The 25,696-nt window shown below is 43.6% G+C and overlaps 1 protein-coding gene across 1 annotated transcript in view; it reads left to right on the top strand.

Moving 5' to 3' along the window:
• The first annotated feature begins 5,435 nt into the window (after positions 1-5,435).
• akap12b (A-kinase anchoring protein 12b) overlaps positions 5,436-25,696 on the top strand; it is a 63,160-nt gene continuing 42,899 nt past the window's right edge. The window contains exon 1 of the mRNA XM_014205622.3: positions 5,436-5,771. Coding sequence (XP_014061097.3) covers positions 5,655-5,771 — 117 coding nt within the window. The 5' untranslated portion in view covers positions 5,436-5,654. The remainder of the gene's footprint in view (positions 5,772-25,696) is intronic.

Raw genomic sequence — 25,696 nt, 5'->3', positions numbered from 1 at the left:
GGATCAAAAAGGCTAAACAGATCCTAGATCATAACTCCTTTTCTGATAGACTTTAAGAATAAAGACCCACGACTGTACTTTCCTCTATGTATCTCTCATATTTCCCTCTCTGTCTAGCTTCCCTTCCTCAATGATTCTCTTATTGTCTTACCAAAGAAGAAAATACACAGTTAAAGATGTAAAATAAACTATCATTCAGAAATGTAACGCTCAGAGTACTATCAGTTTCAATATCTCTCACTCTCAGTCCATCTGTCTTTCCGTCTCCTCTGTTCCCCCTGTAATAACGTAATGATATCTTGCATGGGCTGGGATAACATCAGGAGAACCTGTAGACTGTCTGTCCATGGCTGTTAGCGGTTAGCTAACACACACACACACACACACACACACACACACGGCTGATCATCGAGAGAAACGCAAGCCCTGTGTTTTACTGCTTCACAGCGTTACCACAGCCAGCGTACGTTAACACAGCCATTTCTCAAAACCCCTAAGAGAAGTTCATTAAGATCACTTTATTGGTCAATTACACACAAGTTCCAACTGAAATTTGATCTCCACTTTTAACCCAAACCCCTCCGAAAGAGTGTGCAGCAGGGGAGACGGAAGAGCTGAAATACAGAGAGTGAGCTCCAAAAGTATTAGGTCAGTGACACATTTTTTGTTGTTTTGGGTCTGTACTTGAGCACTTTGGATTTGAAATGTTACAACGACTATGAGGTTAAAGCACAGACTGACCCTGTTATTGTAATGGTGAGAGGTAAGCGTTTATGGGGGGGATTATGATATTTGTAACTTTCTCACTCAACATTATTCACAATTCATTCAGGATTATCTGTAATCATGTAGCATCCACATTAATGTAGAAGTGTTCAGAAACATATTAGATTCTTATTTACAATAAAAGTGACTCCAAAATGACACCATACATTATTTACCATTTATTTCTATTGGGCAAAAAATAATCTGAAACAACCAAAACAAAAAGCAAATGGATCCAACAAGTTTGTACAGTCACAAGCTTGATGTAGTCATTGCGTGCTATGAATATGGGACCAAATACTTAACTTTTTGTCACTTTAATACACTTACTTTTGGTCCCCTAAAATGGGGGGACTATGTACAAAAAGGGCTGTAATTTCTATACGGTTCATCCGATATGGATGAAAATACCCTAAAGTTAAAGCTGACAGTCTTCACTTTAACCTCATTGTCATTGTATAATTTCAAATCCAAAGTGCTGGAGTACAGAGCCAAAACAACAACAAAAATGTGCCACTGTCCCAATACTTTAGAGCTCACTGTATGACTGATGATGATGATGATGATACATGTATTTGGGATTATGTGAGGGTTTTTGGGATATGTGAATGTAGTTTTTTTTTTTTTTACCAGAGAGTCATTCTGAGACCAAGGTCTCTTTTACTGAAGAGCCTTGAATTACAGAAAATAACAAAAATATACACATAAAATACAAAACACGAAATGCAAGCAGAAACAGAGCAAGTTCATAAAAAACAAACACATTCATCATCAATAAGGTCCTCAATCAGGAGTCTGAATTGTCCTAGGCACCAAAACATCCAATTTAAGAGTATTTAAGATTGTTCCACAAATACAGTACAAGTTGAGTTAGATGAAAGGACAACTAAACCGATAAGAGGAGTATAGAGGTGGGTGAGTGGGGAATTTTTGTTTTCTACAATGAGTTCATGCCTGTTTGATTGTTGGAGTTTGTTTTCTTCTCTGACTGTGCTCTGTGTGTCTAATAGACAGACCCCATGCTTTTACCAAGGCCCAACTGGCAGAATAGAATAGCACTGACTACAGTGTTGGAAGTATTAAAACAGATGGTACCGGATCTCACTGTTATGCTGTATAGTAAAGCTCACATCCAAAAACAAAATGTTTAAAACTTACTAAGATCAGGGATGTTTCTCAAAGTAGGAAAAGTACAGCAATATTTATTATTTTTGTTCACATTATCTTGGCTGCCTCCACTACATCATCCTCTAGCCAGCTCAGTTCCTATACCCCTTATCACCAGGATGCCTTCCAACTCGACACACAGTACCTCCAGATCCAGCAGAAAGTCTGTTCTGGACCTCCACATCCAGTTCATCACAGCCTTGTGTAATGGTACTACTCCTTCTACTGAGGAGTTCCTGTTTATCAAACACCCAGTACATTTAAGCACAACTGTCCTCACGGACCTGAACCAACTGTACTGTATAAGGCTTGGGTTTTGTGTTTGTGTTTGCATTCTCAGGGGAGGCTGCCACATGCAAATTTTAAAGCAAAGCAGCTGGTAGGTGACCTCGTGAGCTAGAAGAGAGGGAGAAAGGCAGGGAAGAGAGGCATAGTAGAGAGAGGCATAGAAGAGAGGCTGAGGCAGAGGAGAGGCAGACTAAAAGAGTTTAAGGAAGAGACGGACAGACGGGGAAGAGAGAGGCAGAGGAGAGGCAGACTAAAAGAGTTTAAGGAAGACAGACAGGGAAGAGAGAGGCTAGGAGAGGCAGACTAAAAGAGGCTGAGGAGAGGCAGGTAGACAGAGAAAGAGGGAGCGGAGAGATGGAGAAAGGCAGGGGAAGAGAGAGAGACAGAGGAGAAAGAGAAAAAAGAAGAGGGGGAGAGAGAGACAGGTGAGAAAAGGAGAGAAAGAGGCATAGGGTGAGAGAGAGGCATGAGAGCGACAGAGGCTGAGGCAGGAGAGCGAGACTTTAAGGGGCTACAGTAGGTCATGAAAACTATACAGAGCATATTATTTCATCTCATACATTATAAAAAACAAAAAACTCCGTTTTAAGTGAGAAGTAGGCATTGGTCTGAAGCCAAAAATGAAAAGAAATTCAAATGAGCACCATGATGTCAAATCCACCCATTCTCTACCAAGGTTTTCCAGCACACAGCTTTGACCTACTACAGGAGCTATGTTGACATTGTACTTCAAACTATATGTAGGCAGGTTGCTTAGGATTCAAGCCTTTTCAAACGGCTTAATTCATGCTTTTAAAGGCTTCACTGTCTGTCTGTGGTCTCCACGTCAGGATTCAGTCAGGGATCTGATGGCTAAATGAACAGGTCAGGCCTCCTCATGGCTATACCAGAGGGACCTATTGTAGCTTCTGTTCTGACTGACTGATTTTCCATGCTCATACAATGGGTAATTCAACAAGTTGGTTGACAGACATTTGATTCCTGTCAGACATCTGACTCTCATAAATTAGATGGGGTACATACAGTGCCTTCGGAAAGTATTCAGACCCCTTGACCTTTCCACATTTTGTTACGTTACAGCCTTATTCTAAAATTGATTAAATCGTTTTTTTCCTTATCAATCTACACACAATACCTCATAATGACAAAGCAAAAACTGTTTATTTAAATTAAAAAATGTATTATCACATTTACATAAGTATTCAGACCCTTTACTCAGTATTTTGTTGAAGCACCTTTGGCAGCGATTACAGCCTCGAGTCTTCTTGGGTAAGACCCTACAAGCTTGGCACACCTGTATTTAGAGAGTTTCTCCCATTCTTCTCTGTAGATCCTCTCAAGCTCTGTCAGGTTGGATGAGGAGCGTTGCTGCACAGCTATTTTCAGGTTTCTCCAGAGATGTTCGATCGGGTTCAAATCCAGGCTCTGGCTGGGCCCCTCAAGGACATCTCCTGCGTTGTCTTTGCTGTATGCTTAGGGTCGTTGTCCTGTTGGAAGGTGAACCTTTTGCCCAAGTCTGAGGTCCTGAGCACTCATCAAAGATCTTTCTGTACTTTGCTCCCTCATCTTTGCCTTGATTCTGACTAATCTCTCAGTCCCTGCCGCTGAAAAACATCCCACAGCATGATGCTGCCACACCCGTGCTTCACCGTAGGGATGGTGGCAGGTGTTTTCTCTAGACGTGACGCTTGGCATTCAGGGCGAAGAGTTCAATCTTGGTTTCATCAGACCAGAGAATCTTGTTTCTCATGGTCTGAGAGTCTTTAGGTGCCTTTTGGCAAACTCTAAGCGGGCTGTCATGTGCCTTTTACTGAGGAGTGGCTTCCGTCTGGCCACTCTACCATAGTGACCATCGAGTGACCATCGGGTTCTTGGTCACCTCCCTGACAAAGGCCCTTCTCCTCCGATTGCTCAGTTTGTCCGGGCTGCCAGCTCTAGGAAGAGTCTTAGTGGTTCAAAACTACTTCCATTTAAGAATTATGGAGGCCACTGTGTTCTTGGAGACCTTCAATGCTGCAGAAAAGTTATGGTCACTTAGAAAAAAATATCAACTACTGGGACCAAGACTTAAAAATAAATTATGTTGGCACAAGATGGAGGGAAAGTTGGAGCAGAACTAACAAAATTACAGTTAATGAAAATGTATGCTTAATCCATTATAACCTTAAGTATAGAATTTATTAGACAAGAGGCCAAATTCACGAATTCTACAGTACAAAGGCAGTCATGTCTGAAGTGTGAAACTAATAATGACTCAATGATCCATGCTTTCTGGGAACACTATACAGTCCGGAAGTTGTGGGCGGAGCTAGAAAGTTGGCTGTCAGAAGTATTACAATGTAAAAGTACTTTTAATCAGTCCGTCTGCATATTTCAAGACATGGCATATGGGGAGGTAGTTACATACCCAATGGACTGAACAATCTTCTCATCACTCATCTTGAAAAAAATGTATACTAAAAACTTAGAAATCAATCAGTTCACCATCATTAACACAGTGGAAATATCAAATAATTTATTTTACAATATTGAAATAGCATGGGCTGCCAAGAATATCAAATTGATACAATTTTAGGTCAAGTGTCAAACAATGCAGGCACTAGGGATAGGAATGTGAGTATAACTGTCTGGGCAGATTAGATGTAGTTATTGTTTGTGTGTGTCTGTAAATTTTTATTTGTAAGTATACGTTTGTACATGGAGTGTGGGAAAAAAACAAGATATTTTTTTGGGGGAAAAATATGACACAAAAAAAGAAGTGTGTGTGTGTGAGTGAGTTTATGCAAAACATATTAACAGTAACTGTGTGTGTTGTGCGTTGTGACTGTGCCAAATTAAGCCTGATAATTATATATTTCCACATACAGATATGTTGTGAGAGAGCAAGAGAGAAACTTCTCACAGCCCGGACACTGGTCCTCCATTTCCCTGACGTCTGTCAGCATCAGACAATGTTCCATACTAAGATGTATTTATCCCTGTGTAGACCTACACGCTGAAGTCTAACATTATTGAATAACTCCTCTGACCTAGCCTTTGTTCTGTTTATTCATTCATTTCAAAGTTGGACTAATTTTGTGGAGGATGAGGTCGGTGTATGGGCTATGCTGCATAATGTGACTGCTCTTCCCTTCTCTCATCAGGTTTCTGCCTCGTTCCCAATCCCATCTGATGCTGCAAGGCGTGCCGTGGCGCACTGGCCTGGTCCATGTGATAGCGAGGGAAGGAGGGGGCCCTAAAACAGTTCGCTGACACTCTCGTTTCATCACTTAATAGCTCGACTACCCCGGAGCGGTCCTCAGGACGCATTTTTGGCGCGTGGATACATACTTGGTGTCGCTTACTACCTTTTGAAGTTTTGTCGCGTTTGCGGTGGTTTCGGAGCGAGCACGAGCCAAATCAACCAAAGAGGAGAAAGAAGTGCGGTTTTCGCCATGGGAGCACAGACCTCAGCGCAACCAGACGAAAAGAGCCAAGAGGATGCGTCAGCCGAGGAGCTGAGCGCGGAGGTGAACGCGATTTCGGAGGGGGATAGCGTTGTCGACGCCAAGGTAAAAGTATACATACCCTAGTACAGGCCACTTTACAGCTGACAATGACATTACCCGCAAGCTTGCCACAGAGAATACCAGGCGCATACCCTCCTGGGCAGTTCCAACGAGTTTGTTTTGATAGATTAACAAAATATAAATATTGGGCATCAATGTCGCACATTTTGTTAGAAATCATAAACGATCGCTGGTGGGATGCGCGGCAGTTTCGCTGAGTAATGCAATGTGCCTGTGCCCGCAGCAGTGAGCCTGTCTGTCTGTGGCTGGTAGCAGCAGCACCCCCGAAAATTGTCTGCCGTGGTCACGATTTACTGCTCAATACCTGGTCTCACGACATCAACAGTCCCTGAGAGCCTTTCAATATAGCAGCATGGATTTTCTGCCTGTGATGTAGAATGATAACAATAATAATAAAATAGATATTTAGTAAACATTTGTAATCATATTCATAATCATGATAATAACAAACATGCAATCATAATACAGGCTTCAATATCTTGTTAAATTATGTCATGCAGAATATTATGGCACCCCCCCCCATGTTGATTGACAGCTGCTTGTCTTGTCTTGGTCTCCAGGTTTATACATCTAGACAGTTTCCCACACTTTTTGAAAAATATTCTAAGATACCCTAGACCAAATTTTGGCCACTAATTACCTTTTGTCTTTTTGTGTCACGTTGTCACATGATAATGCCATGTTGTTGATTGCAATGTGCTTGACCTAGCTGCTCATACATTGCTAATTAATTGAGAAATTTGCTGGTCCCATGTTAGTATGTAGGGTGCATAGTTGCCACATCTATGTTATATTGCAAACAATTAACCATGGATCATGTTGACAACAACAAGGTCCATATGACGCTGATTCTGCTGTGGTGGACAGTGCAGCGCTCCAGACTTAGCAGTGGGAAGTCATGTGTCTCTATTTGCACTGTATGAAAAGAAAATAACAAGACCACCGCAAATGTTCAAGTGGACGCCTGGCTGGTTTTGACTTGAGATCCTTGAAACCATTGCACGGTCACACACAGATGCACGCACGCACACACACACACACACACACACACACAATTTGTTCTAGAAGCCAGGCCGGGCACTGTGTGTGTCCAACGATCTGCTGCTGATAGGCATGAGGGATGTTTTTTCTACTGTAAGATGAGATGAGTTATGGATGTATTGGCGCGTGAATATTTGTAAGTCGCTCTGGATAAGAGCGTCTGCTAAATGACGTAAATGTAAAATGTATTGCTGCTGTGTTAATGCTTCTGTTGGCTATGTGTGAATAATACAACTTTGGGATGACTTTTGCTAATTTCTTGGCAAATTTGGCCACCTGCTGTTTTTGAGGCACCATTAAAACATATTGAATTTATTGACCTTTCTATGGGTAGAAGGTCAAAGGTCAGTTTTTAGTTTATCTTTATTCTGTTGTATTTGAAAGATAACCAGCTATATCAAAGAAGATCGAAATATTACCCTTCGCTGCTGAACAGCAAATCCATAGCAAACGTCACACTTTCAAACATACATTTTCACCCAAATGTGTTGGAGAATTGGATACAGGAGCCAGCTTTAGTTTCAAGCTTTAATGTCACGAGCACAAGTACAGTGCAATGCCTTTCTTATGCAGTGATTTTCATGGTTTCCCCATCTAAAATGTTTCCCATCTAATGTCAACGTCTGATTGGTTTAATGCCCACCTAAGGAACTGGAGAGCACTCTAAACTTGATTAGATCAGGAAGAGATCAACTTCTCACTGAAGTAGCTATGACTTGAATAAACACCTGTTAGTTTTCAGACTGAAGTGAAGTTCAACAAAGGCTTGAATGTGTCACTCAGACCTTCAGACTGACAGTTATACAGCCCTTTAGTGACTAAACATTGACTGCATGTTTTGTGGCAGTCTATATCACCTGGCCAAGGGCCTTCTATCTCAGGGCCATCATGGTCGGGATCCAGACAGCTTTTGAAGTTTGCTATTGTCTTTAAGCCTGTCTTATGATGTGGGGTTTGGCTTCTTTCATTTGTCATATAATCCAGGTTTACCTGTATCCCAGAGATTCCATCTGACTGAGTAGTGCCTCATGGTCTGTTATTATATAGAGTTGAAGTCAGAAGTTTACATACACTTAGGTTGGAGTCATTAAAACTTGTTTTTCAACCACTCCACAAATGTCTTGTTAACAAACTATAGTTTTGGCAAATCTACTTTGTGCATGACACAATACATTTTTCCAACAATAGTTTACAGACAGATTATTTCACTTATAATTCACTGTATCACAATTCCAGTGGGTCAGAAGTTTACATACACTAAGTTGACTGTGCCTTTTAACAGCTTGGAAAATTCCAGAAAAGGATGTCTTGGCTTTAGAAGCTTCTGATGGGCTAATTGACATCATTTGAGTCAATTGGGGGTGTACCTGTGGATATATTTCAAGGCCTATTTCTGGCTCCTAGAGATGAACGTACTTTTGTGCGAAAAGTGCAAATCAATCCCAGAACAAGAGCAAAGGACCCTGTGAAGATGCTGGAGGAAACAGGTACAAAGGTATCTGTATCCACAGTAAAACGTGTCCTGATTCAATATAACCTGAAAGGCTACTCAGCAAGGAAGAAGCCACTGCTCCAAAACCGCCATAAAAAAGTCAGACTAAGGTTTGCAACTGCACATGGGGACAAAGATCGTACTTTTTGGAGAAATGTCCTCTGGTCTGATGAAACAAAAATAGAACTGTTTGGCCATAATGACCATTGTTATGTTTGGAGGAAAAAGGTGGATGCTTGCAAGCCGAAGAACACCATCCCAACCGTTAAGCACGGGGGTGGCAGCATCACGTTGTGGGGGTGCTTTGCTGCAGGAGGGACTGGTGCACTTCACAAAATAGATGGCATCTTGAGGTAGGAAAATGATGTGGCTATATTGAAGCAACATCTCAAGACATCAGTCAGGAAGTTAAAGCTTGTTCGCAAATGGGTCTTCCAAACTCAAACCTACAGAAAATGTGTGGGAAGAACTGAAAAGGCGTGTGCAAGCAAGGAGGCCTATGAACCTGACCCAGTTACACCAGCTCTGTCAGGAGGAATGGGCCAAAATTCATCCAACTTATTGTGGGAAGCTTGTGGAAGGCTACCCAAAACGTTTGACCCAAGTTAAACAATTTATAGGCAATGCTACCAAATACTAATTGAGTGTATGTAAACTTCTGACCCACTAGGAATGTGATGAAATAAATAAAAGCTGAAATAAATCTTTCTCTCTACTGTTATTCTGACATTTCACATTCTTAAATAAAGTGGTGATCCTAACTGACCTAAGACAGGGCATTTTTACTAGGATTAAATGTCAGGAATTGTGAAAAACTGAGTTTAAATGTATTTGGCTAAGGTGTATGTAAACTTCTGACTTCAACTGTAGTTACAACATCTTACCACATCCTTATGTAGGATTATCACCCAGTGGCAATGGCTCTGTCACAGGTAGTGAGGTGGTATGTAGATGGTTTAGAGAGATGAGGTGGTATGTGGATGGTTTAGAGAGATGAGGTGGTATGTAGATGGTTTTGGGAGATGAGGTGGTATGTAGATGGTTTAGAGAGATGAGGTGGTATGTAGATGGTTTAGAGAGATGAGGTGGTATGTAGAGGGTTTAGAGAGATGAGGTGGTATGTAGATGGTTTTGGGAGATGAGGTGGTATGTAGATGGTTTTGGGAGATGAGGTGGTATGTAGATGGTTTAGAGAGATGAGGTGGTATGTAGATGGTTTAGAGAGATGAGGTGGTATGTAGAGGGTTTAGAGAGATGAGGTGGTATGTAGATGGTTTTGGGAGATGAGGTGGTATGTAGATGGTTTTGGGAGATGAGGTGGTATGTAGATGGTTTAGAGAGATGAGGTGGTATGTAGATGGTTTAGAGAGATGAGGTGGTATGTAGAGGGTTTAGAGAGATGAGGTGGTATGTAGATGGTTTTGGGAGATGAGGGGGTATGTAGATGGTTTTGGGAGATGAGGTGGTATGTAGATGGTTTAGAGAGATGAGGTGGTATGTAGATGGTTTTGGGAGATGAGGTGGTATGTAGATGGTTTAGAGAGATGAGGTGGTATGTAGATGGTTTTGGGAGATGAGGTGGTATGTAGATGGTTTTGGGAGATGAGGGGGTATGTAGATGGTTTTGGGAGATGAGGTGGTATGTAAATGGTTTAGAGAGATGAGGTGGTATGTAGATGGTTTAGAGAGATGAGGTGGTATGAATATGGTTTAGAGAGATGAGGTGGTATGTAGATGGTTTTGGGAGATGAGGTGGTATGTAGATCGTTTAGAGAGATGACGTTGTTTAGAGGGGTAGATTGGCAGTAGGAGAGTGTTCCAGGGAATGCCTCTCTTCTCCCTCCACCACCTTCTCTCCTCCTATCTTCCGCCTTGTTCCCCCTTTCCCCACCATCGGTGCTCAGAAGTAGGTCAGGGGTGGTCCAGTGCTGAGTATGTGCTCCCCCAAACACTTCCCAACCACCAAAAACATGGCGTGTGTCAGTGTGTCGAGAGATAGTGTGTATCATGTGGGTGGAGTGTTTGGATGTGTGCGTATTTGTGTTTGTGTTGTGTGAGAGAGTGTGAGTATGCGTGCATGCTTGCTTGTCTGTGTGTGTGTTTGTGTGTGTGTGTGTGTGTATCTGTGTCTGTGTGTCTATGGGTGTATTTATGGGTGGAGGAACACACACCAATGGGGCACTTGATCCCTCAGACACCCAAACTTTGACATTTAGTTTTTGTTCTCTTCTATGAAATTGGCAACATACTGGATGGCCATCGTTTTGCAAGCTCCGACCCAACTTTGCTATTTTGTAATTATTTTGTTGTTTATTTTTAATTTATTTTCACGAAATGTATCCGCTATTATTTCTTACAACCAACAAGAACTTTTGAACATCAGATTGGCAGTTACTTACCCTAATTCCGGCATCAACTTCGACTCATCTGCTCTGGGCTCTCTCTGTAATTCCAACCCAATTTTCGGGCTGCAGAGGCAAGCAGGGGGATCCTGGTGAGATTAATGCGAAGGGAAAACCGGCCACCTCTTCCCTCCATTCTACAGGCCAATCTTGATAATAAAATGGATGACCGCCGATTGCGGATTTGCTACCAACCTGACTCTTGAAACTGCGATATTCTTTGCTTTTCTTAAACATGGCTCTTGGACAAAATACCCCCCATGGCTATCCAACTCGATGGATTCTCCATTCACCAGGCAGACAGGACAGTGGAGTCGGGGAAATCCAGGGGGGAGGAGTTTGCCTCTACATCAACACCAACTGGTGTGCCACCAGCATGGTGGAAGTGTCGACCCACTGTTCACCCGTCTTGGAATACACGACCCATCTACCTTCCGAGGGAGTTTTCAGCTGTTATCGTGACTGTTGTATACATTCCACCTCAGGACAAGAAAAATAACACGCTGGCACTTAAATAACTGTATAAGGCTATAAACAAGCAAGAAAACCTACACCCAGAGGCTTATTTTCTGGTGGCTGGCGATTTTAATTCTGTGTCACTGAGACACGTGATGCCCAATTTCCGTCAACACGTCTCCAACGCCACTAGGAGCGATAAAGTCCTAGACCACTGTTATTCTACCCACAAGCAAGCATTCAAGGCCCTCACTTGTTCGCCATTCTGCAAATCAGATCATGATTCTGTACTCCTGCTTCCTGTTTGCAAGCAGAAACTCAAATGGGAAGTACACGTGACTCGCTCTCTTGAGAAAGGGTCACCAGAATCAGAGATTATGCTACATGACTGCTTTGCTAACGCTGATTGGAATATGTTTCGAGACTCCACCGATAACATTGACGAGCTAACCACCTCTGTCACCAGCTTCATATAGAAAATGCAACGGCGATGTTGTACCCCTGGTGAGGGTTTGCTATTCCCCAATCAAAAGCCCTGGATTAACACCAAGGTTGGCGCTAAACTAAAGGACAGGACTACCACACACAGAGCTATCATAGACAGAACTGAGGCTACGGTTGAGAACAGGAATAAGTGTAAGAAGGCCCGCTATGACTTCCGCAGAGTCATCAAACCAGCCAATGACAATCTAGGAATAAGGTGGAATCATATTACACAGGCTACCACACCCGCTGCATGTGGCAAGGTCTACAGTCCATTACGGATTACAAAGGAAGACCCAACCGTGATCTGCCCAACGATGCCTCTCTACCAGACCAACTCAATGCATTTTATGAACGCTTTGACAACAACAACATCTCGCTGGGGGTGAGGTACATCACCAACCCAGAGGGTGGGTGAACTCGCTCTCCAAGACCGACGTCAGAAAGGTCTTTAATCAAGTCAACACCCGCCCTGTAGCACTCACTTCTGTAATTATGAAGTGCTTTGAAATGCTGGTTATGCCACATATCAACTCCATCATCCCAGACAATCTAGACCCACTCCAATTTGCATACCGCCCCAACAGGTCCATAGATGATGCAATCTCAATTGCTCTCCACACTGCCCTCACCCATCTAGATAAGAGGAATACCTATGTGAGAATGCTGTTTATTGACTACAGCTCAGCGTTCAACATCATTGTCCCCTCCAAGTTCATCACCAAGCTTAGGACTCTGGGTCTGAACATCTCCCTCTACAACTTGATCCTGGGCTTCCTGACGGGCCGACCCCAGGTGGTGAGGGTAGGCAAGATCACCTCCCCAACGCTAACCTTCAACACAGGAGCCCCACAGGGGAGTGTGCTTAGTTCCCTCCTGTACTCCCTGTTCACCCACGACTGCGTGGCTGCGCATGACTCCAACACCATCATCAAGTTTGCTGATGACACTACGGTGGTAGGCCTGATCACCAGCAACGATGGGTCAGCCCACTGGGAGGAGGTCGGTGACCTGGCAGTGTAGTGCCAGAGCAACAACCTCTCCCTCAATGTCAGTAAGACCAAGGACCTGATCGTGGACTACAGGAAACAGGGAGGTGAGCATGCCCCCATCCACAGTGGAGCAGATCGAGGGCTTCAAGTTCCTTGGTGTCCAAATCACTAAAGACTTCAAATGGTCCAAACACGTGAAGAAGGCGCAACAGCACCTCTTCCCCCTCATGAGGTTGAAAAAGTTTGGCATGGGCCATTAAATCCTCAAAAGTTCTACAGCTGTCCCAATGAGAGCATCTTGACTGGCTGCATCACTACCTGGTATGGCAATAGCACCACCCTCGAACGCATGGCGCTACAGAGGGTGATGCGGACAGGCTGGTACATCACAGAGGCCGAGCTCCCTGCCATCCAGTATCCCTGCACATTTTAATATGGTATTGGAACTGACCCTGTACATAGTATGCTTACTTACTTATTGCGTTCTTCATATTTCTTGTTCGTTTTTTCTAGTATAGCATTGTTATGGATTATTGCATTGTTGGGTTTTGAGTTTGCAAGGAATGTCACTGTAATTGTGCATGTGACATTAAAAACATGAAACTTGAAACTCTCTCTCTCTCTCTCTCTCTCTCTCTCTCGCTCTCTCTCTCTCCCCCTCTCTCTCTCTTTCTTTCTCTCCAGCTCACTCTCCCGCTATCATTTCCTCATTCACTTCCCTTTCTCTCGCGCTAGTTGGGTGGGAGCCTACATACATTGTTTTGCTACTGACACACACAAACCAGCTGTGTCAATCAAGGAATGTATGTAGCATAAACATTCCTTACATAGCACCATCCATCCATAAAGACATACATGCATTCATATAAACACTGTTTCCACTTGCCTGTGTCAAGCTACACGTAGCTCCCAATAGAGGGTACTCACTGGCTCTCAGTGGAACACACTAGCTGCTGTTAGGAACATGGATATTAATGTTATGTAATGTAATGAGCGGATGGCATAAAGGCCCATACGTTCCTTTATAATGAGCACTGGCTGATCTGGCTCCGTTATGACACTGATTATACTGTTTAGGACTGATGGACGAGGCAGGCAGGGAGTGGAGGGGAGGGGGTGAGGGGTGGGAGGGGAGCGGGGCATGAGGCCAAACAGAGGAGCCATTGAGGATGGGCTGAGGGGGACAGTGTTGAGGCCCTGTGTGCACCGGCCCAAAACAGCCAGGATGGAGAGACCCCAGTAAGGGGAGCGTTTTGGGTAGGCAGGGGGGATGGAGAGAGTGCGAGGGAGATGGAGAGTAGAGAGAGAGAGAGAGAGACATAGAGGTGGAGTGAGAGAGGGACCTGCCAGGGTGACATAAAGACATGAATCAGGCGATTGTTCCTGGTCCCCTGATGACAGTAGGGGTAGAGAGTGAAATGGATTCAGGTAAAGAAAGAGTCTATAATGGGGGAACTCCCATCTCATCTTCAGCTTTGGGTTAATGGGAGAGTTTTGACTGAGTAGGAGTCTGCAGCTACATCCCAATACTCTCACAAGGCCTCCCTCTTTTTCTCGAATCATTCTCTTCATGACAACTGTGTGGAAGGACTGGATAGGTTTCAACCATATAGCATTAACCTAGCCAGTCCTGTCAGATCTTTGGTCACAAAGGAAAGGTGACGTGATGAGAGGTTGCTATTGAATGTTATAAGAGCCTCACTTGATTACATCATTCTGTTAAACCATGATAGAAGTACCTTCTATGCACAAAACAGAATGCACGTGCAACACGAATACAGTTCATTTGCGATAGTCTGATACCTTCCTCACGTGCATATCCAAAAGCGATCAGTTGTTCCCCTCCTCACATATTTTAGGTCTCTGTAAAGATCTCTGTCTTAGCTATTTATCTTCAGTAAATCCTTCTATAACTCATGGTTAGCCCTACAAACCACACCATGCATAGATCATTGTCAGGTGATTATTATGCTTAGGGGTGTGGAGAACTATCACCATGGACACTAGAATGGTGATTTGGGATTGGTCCCTTGGGTGACAACAGGAAGGAGAATTAGGGAAAGGGAGTGTTCCAATCGTTAAAGAAAGGATAATGCAGTTTGGGAAGGGAAATTGAATTTGAATTCCCTTTATCTTATCTGATATGCTTATTTTCTCCCTGATTGAGAATATTGTTATCATTGAACATGTCGCGTTTTATGTAAGCTAGTAAAGCTATTTTGAGCAAAAATATAAACGCAGCATGTAAAGTGTTGTTTCATGAGATTAAATAAAAGATCCCACAAATGTACCATATGCACAAAAGCTTATTTCTCAACAATGTTGTGCAAAAATGTGTTTACATCCATGTTAGTGAGCATTTCTCGTTTGCCAAGATCCAGGTGTGTCATATCAAGAAGTTTATTAAACAGCATGATCATGACACAGGTGCACCTTGTGCTGGGGACAATAAAAGGCCACTCTAAAATATGCAGTTTTGTCAGTGAATTAATGTTCATTTCTCTACAATAAGCCACCTCCAACGTCGTTTTAGAGAATTTGGCAGTACGTCCAACCGGGCCTCACAACCGCAGACCACGTGCAACTACACCAGCCCAGGACCTCCACATCAGGCTTCTTTACCTGCGGGATCGTCTGAGACTAGCCACCCGGATAGCTGAAACTGTGGGTTTGTGCAACCAACCAAATGTATGCACAAATTGTCAGAAACCATCTCAGGGAAGCTCATCTGCATGCTTGTCGTCCTCACCAGGATCTTGACCTGACTGCAGGGTGGCATTGTAACCGACTTCAGTGGGCAAATGCTCACCTTCAATGGCCACTGGCATGCTAGAGAAATGTGCTCTTCACAGATGAATCCTGATTTCAACTGTATGGTGTCGTGTGGGCGAGCGGTTTGCTGATGTCAACATTGTGAACAGAGCGCCCCATGGTGGCGGTTGGGTTATGGTGTGGGCAGGCATAAGCTACGGACAATGAACGCAATTGCATTTTATCGTTGGCAGGTTGAATGCCATGACGAAATCCTGAGGCCCATTGTCGTGCTATTCATCCGCCGCCATCACTTCATATTTCAGCAAGATAATACACAGCCCCATGTCGCAAGGGTAGGCCGTCATCGTAAATAAGAATTTGTTCTTAACTGAATCTGTACACAATTCCTGGAAGCTGAAAATATCCCAGTTCTTCCATGGCCCCCATACACACCACACATGTCACCCTTTGAACATGTTTGGGATGCTCTGGATTGATGTGTACGACAGCGTGTTCTAGTTCCCGCCAATATCCAGCAACTTCGCACAGCCATTGAAGAGGAGTGGGACAACGTGCTACAATTAACAGCCTGATCAACTCTATGCGAAGGAGATGTGTCGCGCTGCATGAGGCAAATGGTGGTCACACCTGATACTGACTGTTTTTCTGATCCACGCCCCAAATTGTTTTAGAAATATCTCTGACCAACAGATGATTAACTGTTTTTCCCAGTCATGTGAAACCCATAGATTAGGGCCTAATGAATTTATTTAAATTGACTGATTTCCTTATATGGACTGTAACTCAGTAAAATCTTTTAAATTGTTGCAAGATGTGTTTATGTTTTTGTTCAGAGTACAATGTTCTCTTCCCAGAGTGTCTTCTCTGTGTTGTTTTAGTCTTTTATGTGGACTCACTGTTCTGTACAAACTCTCCTCCCCCTCTCTCTCTTAATGGAGACGAAATGGGAAGAAGCTTGTGTGTAATTAGAGTTTGTCCTCCCTCCATCCCTCCATCCCCCCATCTTGGCCATATCAGATCCACCGCCAGCACCGCTCTGAAAAGAATGGACCTGTGTATTTGGGTTTTAAAAAATGAAAGGAGGCTCTCATTCTTTTGTCCGTTTCTCACCTCTCGCTACCTCTGACAGGGATTACAATTCCGTTACATGATAATGAGTTCCTGGGAAATAAACTAAGAACATTACAATCGGAAAGATCAATTCATATGATGATATAAATTAGATTATGATCATTTTAAAGTGTTCCTGAAATAGGCTTGCCCCCTCTTTAGAGACAGTCCCATCATTGAGACAGCATGAATGTGTTTCTGTGTTTTTCTGTCAGCTATATTGAGTTATAGGGAAACATCACATGGAGGGCCGTCTGGTCTGTGGCTCTCTAATCTAATAGGTTGTCTTTTGATCCGGGCCTGTTATATTTCACACACAGACCAGGACAGGCTTATCTGTGGATTCTCCAGTCCAGTTGGCTGGTTATTCATGTGGTTATTATTGATAGATTGATCAGTATATTTGAAATTGTTGTATTGTTGTTGCCTTTTTACTGGGATTAAAAGTGCATTAGAAGGTGAGGCACGACATGACATAGTTACAATAAACTGCTTTGACTTGAAGTAGGCCCAAAGATTGTCTTGTAGATTAATGATAATGTAATGTACGCTAGCATTTAAGGATGGCATTTTGAAGTAGGCCTTGCGGACAAGTGCACCTCTGTATGGGCACTCCGGGCTGGTTTTCCCACCGGACGCTGGAACAATTTCTATTCAAATCTTCTGGAAAACAAACACATCGCTATCCTCTTTCATTCTTGGAAAAGGGGAAAAGGCAGAGCTAGGGATTCTGGTGGGTGTGGGGTTTTCTATCTTGGCAGCAGAGAACTGTTAACTAATGCAATGTTCCCACACTGATGGCTGTGTGTATTTACAGTAGCCTATACTCTGTCCCATACCATTAGTCATGCTGTTGTTATTCAGTTAGACTACAGTATACCACTAGATATGTTATACCTTAACTTTAGCTTTGGGGTTTAACATATTGTGTTGTAAAACAGCCATTTACAGCCATATATCTCATGCATACACAGTAACCCAGTGAGCACACAGATTTTTTTAAACCTTTATTTAACCTTTATTTTGACACGGAGTCATGTTGAGACCAAGGTCTCTTTTTCAAATTAACCCTGCAGAATATAAAATTACACACATCAAATGTACAATATGACACAGCAGCAGCATGCCCCCATGAAGAGGGGGGAGTCATGGCCAGGGAGACATGCTCATCATCCCTAGTTTCCCAGAGAGATTTGATAAGGAATCCGTGTCCCTCCACTCCGCTATGGTTCCAGTCCATTTAATAAGTAGGAAGAGAGGAGCTGAAATCGTCAAACCACTCAGACACCGTGGTGAAGAAGGCACAAGAGCAACTCTTCAACCTCAGGAGGCTGAAGAAATCCGTCCTGTCCCCGAGGGCCCTCACAGTGTTCTACAGTAGCACCATTGAGAGCATACTATCGGCCTGGTACAGTAACTCCACCACCACTGACCGGAAGCTTACAGGAGCACCATCAAGAGCATAACCCCCCTGCTGCTCCTCCTATGGACGTTCTACCCCCCCCACCCCACCCCACATATATTTATCCTACCCCCACCCCCAATGGACATTTATCACTGTTACAGTTGTAAAAATGTATATATTATTATTATTTTATTGTTTCATTCACTTCTCTTTTTGACCAGCACTGTTGGAGCTTGGAGTTTAAGAATTTCACTGTACCATGCGATTACATCTGTGATAATGAGCATGTGATTAATAAACTAATCTAACCTAAAAACACACCCATTTTCCCTCTCTATCTCCTTATCTGTCTTTAAATATTAATCTACAATCCTTTCCCCCGCCCCTCCCTCCCCTCTCTCTCTCTCTCTCTCTCTCTCTCTCTCTCTCTCTCTCTCTCTCTCTCTCTCTCTCTCTCTCTTTCTCTCTCCCGTGATGTGATGCGTTATTGAGTGGCACAGGTCTGGTCAGCGGGTTTGGGCTTTTCACGACACCCTGTGGAGTGCTAGGGCCTGTCTGGACTAATCAATCATTCTGATTGGATGCTCAACCACAGCAGGTCTGCTACTACTGGACAATCGATTTAATGTCTGTATTAAAGTCATGGCTGGACAAGAGGCTGTGTTTTCATTTCACCTCAGCTGTTATTGCTTAAAGTTTGGTTGTAGACCAAAGTTTGACCAAATGTATGTGTTTACTAAGAGATGAATATGGAATAATATATAATATATAAATAATATACAAATATATACGCAACATGCAACAATTTCAAAGATTTTACTGAGTTACAGTTAATCTAAGGAAATCAGTCAATTTATATAAATTCATTAGGCCCTAATCTATGGATTTCATATGACTGGGAATACAGATATGCATCTGTTGGTTATGCAAACCCACAGCTTCATCAGCTGTCTGGGTGGCTAGTCTCAGACGATCCCACAGGTGAAGAAGCCGGATGTAGAGGTCCTGGGCTGGCGTGGTTCCTCGCGGTCTGCGGCTGTGAGGCCCGGTTGGATGTACTGCCAAATTCTCTAAAACAATGTTGGGGGTGGCTTATGGTAGAGAAATTAACATTAATTTGGGTTGTGTGACAAAACTGCACATTTTAGAGTGGCCTTTTATTGTCCCCAGCACAAGGTGCACCTGTGTCATGCTGTTTAATCAACTGTCAGGTGGATGGATTATCTTGGCAAAGAAGAAATGCTCACTAACGGGGATGTAAATAAATGTGTGCCCAAAATTGAAGAGAAATAAGCTTTTTGTCCATCTGTAACATTTCTGGGATCTTTTATTTCAGCTCATGAAACATGGGGACCAACACTTTACATGTTGCATTTATATTTTTGTTTTTAACAATCATTCTTTGCATGTTTAAAGCTAATGCTCAAATTCATCTGCAATCATCTTCTCCTTATGAACCATGAGTCAGATTCACTCCAGATTTTGTATTTAGACTCATTACATCAGTCTATCGTGGTTTTTAGAAGAAATTGTTGCTGCATTCAAATATGGATGCACTGTACCTATAGATGCACGTTAGCACATATGCTAATGCAAAAAATACTTACAAAAAACATATTCTCATGAACCCTTTTTATCCAAATGATATTTTGTCCTTTCTGTGAAACCCGTTCATTGCTGCTTTATTTGACAGTATGTTTCTTGTGTTTAGGTGTGATGTTGTGAAATTGGTTTTGCATGGATCAGGATCACGAGAGAGAGCACTAACTAATCTTGTTTGTTTGTTTGTTGTTTGCTTTACCATGCTCTTTCTCCTGCACTTTGCACTGTTCTCTACACATTCCATCAAATTAAAAGTATTTGACTTGTGAATGAGACAGTATTACATTTTGCAGACATCATCCTTTCTTGTTCTTTCAGTATAGTGTTTGATACTCTCCGGTGCAGTTTTGTTGATATGGAACAGGCCAATATTGAGGGATTTGTTGTTGTGCTGGAGTGGTTGTTTGTCGGGAGGTGGTTATTTCTCTCTCTTTGTCTCTCTCTCTCTCCCTCTCTCTCCCCCTCCTCCCTCCCCCTGACGCAGGCGCTCTGTGTTCTCCACTGCGGCGGTCCGTCCCATCATCTGAGGCCCAGAGACTCTCCTCTCCAAAAATAACCCTACGCCCCCGTCACTGCACGCACCACCATGCACTCATCGCCCCCTCTCACCCTTTCTCACTCCCTCTTCTCTCTCTCTCCCTCGTCCCTTCTCACTTCTCTCACCCACTCTCTTCCCCTAACTCTTTCTCTCTCTCTTTTTTTCGTGCTACCACTCTCTCCCTGTTCCATGCATTTTTTAGCACCATTGGTTCGGATGCAGCTCTAACTGTTCTGGTGTGATGTAAGGGTGTGTGTGGGGGGGGGGGGGGGGGGTCTATGGGACAAACAATGATTCATAACTCGGGACCCTCCCATGATACTGTTGTGTGGTGTGTAGGGGCGTGGCGGATTTGTCCCTCTCCCTCCTTCCCTCCCTCCACTGTAAAGTCTCTGGGATTTACTGTATTGATCAAACAGCCTGTTCATCTATCAGCCCACCTGTCATTGGATCTGTCCCTAAGGGAGTGTCTGTGTAAATCCTGCCGCCTTGGAAGTGTACAGAGGGATGGGGAGACTCCCACCCTAGAGAACAACATACCAACAAGCAGTTGGTATGGCAACTGGCCTCCGACCCCAAGGCACTACAGAGGGTAGTGTGTACGGCCCAGTACATCACTGGGGCCAAGCTCCCAGCCATCCAGGACTCTATACCAGGTGGTGTCAGAGGAAGGCCCTAAAAATGGTCAAAGACTCCAGCCATCCTAGTCATAGACTGTTCTCTCTGCTACCGCACGGTAAGCGGTACTGGAGCGCCAAGTCTAGGTCCAAGAGGCTTCTAAACAGCTTCTACCCCCAAGCCATAAGTCTCCTGAACATCTATTTAAATGGTTACCCCAGACTATTTGCATTGCCCCCCCCCCCTCCCCATTCAGCGCATGAACACCTGTTCAGCGCATGTGACAAATAACATTTGATTTGATTTGATTGTGGTTATGCTTTTGCTGAGCGAGGGGAACGGATACCCGTACAGTTTGTTTTATAGAATAGCTTGTCTGTCTAGGACCGTTTTCACATTGCCAATAGCAAAAATGTAATTTTGAGAGATTCTCGAGAGACAATACTGTTGTGTAAACTTGTGAAACGTTGACGTTTCGAGCTCTACCTCCAGAGGGTGCACACAACACTTGCCTGACAGTTGCCCCCATCTGAGCAGGGCATTGTAAACAGAATTGTCTCGTTGAGATCAACACTCCTACAGTTCAAATGGTAATATCATGAAGAGTTGCTTGCTAGTAGCTAGCTTGGATAATAGTTTGCAATGCTTAGCCCCCTGGCTGGTGGCTACTGTGACATTTACGGTACTTTTGAGCTGCGAAGCAAGAACGTCAACCGATCCCTCTCTCGGCTCGTGACATTCCCGTCGCTAATGTGAATTGAAAAGTGTATGTCAAATGATGGAAATTGACATTTCGGGCCGATAAATCTATTCAGTGAGAATAAGTACAGTACACAGGTCTGGAGGGTTGATACTGTCTTTGTTTGGATGGGAATACCTGACACTTGGTTTACTGTACTCTAGTTAGTTATTACTGGTTGTTTACACTAGTGATTACCGTGCAGGCTGATATTATGGCTTTAGGGAAAACAATGTCATTTGCTTTAAAGGGCAGTTTACCAATAACATTGCCAAGCCTGCTGGTAGCTTTGCTGTTTTGTTCCAGTTTCAGTTTTCTCTGTTGGATTATGCTGGATTATTATAAGTGGTGCCTCATTGTGTCTAAAATAATCAGTGTCTTATGAGACAATAACAACCTATTGGAGGTGTGGTTTCTCCTACTAATGTAGTATCCACCAATCCTGGTCCTGGAGGGAGGGAGGGAGGTCAGAGTGGACAGGTTTTTTGTTGTGTGACAGTGGCTCAAGACAGAATAGTACCCCTGCTTTATGTGTCCTTATTTTTACCTAGTAGTTAACGTAAGGCCCATGTGTGGACATTCAATCTTGTTACTTGGATGAAACAGTGACTTCGTTGAGGGTAGAAACACTGATAAATGGTAAAAGAGTGTTTGGCGTAGATGGACTGAAATAAGACCTCTGCTTTCTTACTGTTGACTTCCGTCATGTCTCCAGTAATGATGTTAGGAAACGGTTAGGACGAGAAGAAAGAAAAGTAGCAGCATGTGAGAAGCAAGCGCCCGACCCGGCCATCCGACAAACAAAACTACCATGAAATACATTTTGTTTGTGATATTGTATCTTTTTACGGATTGAAATTGAATCAGGGAGGACTGGCGACTGGCTGGTGAACCTGCCATGTCTCTCTCTCTGCTTTTATTTTATCTAGTGTTGCCTCTGGCCTGGCGTTTGTAGCACTGAAGGAACGGTGTGTGCCCCTGCAACGCTGGAACAATCACAGATTGTTTTCCCAAAAAACTTCTCCTTATTGGACAGTGTGTTACACAGAACACTGTAAGACTCAATTATGAGGGCTTTCACTCTGCTTGTGTTCATATTCAGAGACGATCTGAGATTAACAAAAGGGTTATTCTACTTTTTGTCTAGATCTTCGAGAGGTTTTTCAACATGACAATGGTATAGTAATTCATTGAGATGGGGAGATACCGTGTGGAGGTCTGGTTTGTGTTACTGCCTGACTCAGATAATCACATCCATGTTTGTTGTATCTGTAGGCTTTACAAGGTCCCCCAAATCTCTTTTCTCACATATGTGTTTAAAGCGCAACCAATCCACGTGACAGGAGATGCTAATCAGAGAGGCTGAAGACCCAGGAATGGAGGAAAGAGGGGGAGGTTTATTATTATTTCAGGGCAGTTCTATGTCAGGTCACTGGGGTCAAGCGCTGGCCAGTGTGGCCTGTCTGTGATCCTGTCCTGGTGGGTCCTGGGGGTCCTGGTGGATCCTGGGGGGTCCTGGGGGACGGGTTGTTGTTGTTTGTCCCTGTGTGTCTATCAACATGGGGGGGCTCCACTGTAGCAGCCGTTCAGTGGAGGTGCAGTAGTGGGGGGGGTGAAAAACAGACAAATTGTGGGAGGTATAGACTGACAGGGTTCATAGGTCGGGGGGGTTTGATTGACACAAAGACAGGCCGCTTGTAGCTTTGGTCTAAACATGAACCTGGTGGGACCTATTGGCCTTGTCCAGATACAGCTAAAGACAGGTGTACACACAGAGAACACATACAGAACGTCCTCCCCTTCTCCCTCAAACACACAAACAAACAACCAGGCCTAAGATACTTTCAAGCTTGGGCCTGCTGGTTTAATTCATCCATTTGTGTAGGGGGAAGCGTGGCAGGGGCTTGGTGTCTGTGGTTTAATTCATCCGTTTGTGTAGGGGAAGCGTGGCAGGGGCTTGGTGTCTGTGGTTTAATTCATCCGTTTGTGTAGGGGAAGCGTGGCAGGGGCTTGGTGTCTGTGGATTAATTCATCCATTTGTGTAGGGGAAGCGTGGCAGGGGCTTGGTATCTGTGGTTTAATTCATCCATTTGTGTAGGGGAAGCGTGGCAGGGGCTTGGTGTCTGTGGTTTAATTCATCCGTTTGTGTAGGGGAAGCGTGGCAGGGGCTTGGTGTCTGTGGATTAATTCATCCATTTGTGTAGGGGAAGCGTGGCAGGGGCTTGGTGTCTGTGGTTTAATTCATCCATTTGTGTAGGGGGAAGCGTGGCAGGGGCTTGGTGTCTGTGGTTTAATTCATCCATTTGTGTAGGGGAAGCGTGGCAGGGGCTTGGTGTCTGTGGTTTAATTCATCCGTTTGTGTAGGGGAAGCGTGGCAGGGGCTTGGTGTCTGTGGTTTAAATCATCCATTTGTGTAGGGGAAGCGTGGCAGGGGCTTGGTATCTGTGGTTTAATTCATCCATTTGTGTAGGGGGAAGCGTGGCAGGGGCTTGGTGTCTGTGGTTTAATTAATCCATTTGTGTAGGGGGAAGCGTGGCAGGGGCTTGGTATCTGTGGTTTAATTCATCCGTTTGTGTAGGGGAAGCGTGGCAGGGGCTTGGTGTCTGTGGTTTAATTCATCCATTTGTGTAGGGGGAAGCGTGGCAGGGGCTTGGTATCTGTGGTTTAATTCATCCATTTGTGTAGGGGGAAGCGTGGCAGGGGCTTGGTGTCTGTGGTTTTCTATGGCTGATGTTGGGGCGTGACTTTGCTAAGTATCACAGTACTGCAGTATTATGATTTAACAGAAAAAAATATAAATACAACTGTTTACGAGGCATCTGGTTTCCTTCGCCTCTCGTCATGTTTAGCAAAGCTCTTAATACATCTTCTTAGGGCACTAAAGCTCATTGTCAAGTTACTCAAATCACCTTCTAACTTCTACTTCTTGCTGTAAACTTCCACATCCCTGCTATCTTGTACCCCAAATCATCCCAATGCTCAACATAGACTATACAATACCTCTATGGGGTTTATGTTACCCTCTCTGCAGGATATTTGAGGCTGACCACCATTCACACATTTCAGGGTTTGTTTGAGGAGATATAAGTGATTTTCTGTAATGGTGAAATAAGTGATATTTGTGGGAGAATGAGTTACTTGTTCCATTTGTCTCAAAGCAAGAGTCTCTCTGTCTGTCTGAATGAGCTCAGTCAACATAATCAAATTGGCTGCAAAGGAGTTGGATAATGGACTGAATGAGGACCTTGTCTTATATAAGATGTGAATGACTTTCTGAGAGCAAACTGGATAACTCAGTAAGTTGTCTTCTCACTCTCGTCTCTTTCCACTTTATCTTTTCAGTCAAAGACTTTGCTCTTGTCTTATATTTCTCTCTCCCTCTTGTTTTTTTCTTCTTATTATTCCCTGCCCCTCCATCCATCCATCCATCCATCCATCCATCCATCCATCCATCCACCTTCTCTTTCTATCATAGTTTTCCATCTTAACTCCCAATAGGTCATTTTGTTGACCACTGCCCGAGTGTGTATGTTTTGTGTTTTCCATATATGGCCAATGTTGTCTGACTACAGCTGGAGTACAGAAACAGATATGATGATAAGACTGAGATGTCTAATTTAAGATACTGTTTGAAGAGGTTCGAGAGACAACACAGGCTATGGGAAGCCCAGTTATGTGAAAGGACATAACTAGATCATGTACACTGGGGAGACCTGCAGAGAACTCAGAGAAGTACACTTGGTTATACTGCAGAAAAAATTGCATTAATAAATTTAACATCAGATAAAAAGTCACCGAATAGTGACATTACAGAATCATGTTAGCTAGTTATGTTAGATGTAATTTACTGAGTTACAGCAGTTTATAGAGCTTTATTGGACTAAATAAGACACAGAGTTTATATCATCTAGCTTCTGTTAGGTTTGCTGTTACTGAGCTATGCTAGTATAATCTAGTTTTTTTTATTGATGCTCTCTGTGCCAGATTGTAACGCTGCCATAAGCAGAGGGCCTGTAGATCACACGCTACACACAGTGTTACCATGACGAACAGGTAAACAACAGCAGGAACACACACAAAACACATATACACACATTCATGTGCACGTGAATACACAGATACACTCACACACACATACGTGTGGCACGGCAAACACCCACACAGACACACAAACACACACACTCAGAGCTGGAGAGAAGGAGAAAGTGAGAGAAAGAGAGCGTGAGAGCAGAGACTGGGCCAGGGGTCCCGCTA

The sequence above is a fragment of the Salmo salar genome, chromosome 06 (assembly GCF_965601325.2).
Source record: "Salmo salar chromosome 06, fSalSal1, whole genome shotgun sequence".
NCBI classification, from domain to species: Eukaryota; Metazoa; Chordata; class Actinopteri; order Salmoniformes; family Salmonidae; genus Salmo; species Salmo salar.
Note: the sequence above shows the minus strand (reverse complement) of the source record. Positions and strands in the feature narration are given on the sequence as shown.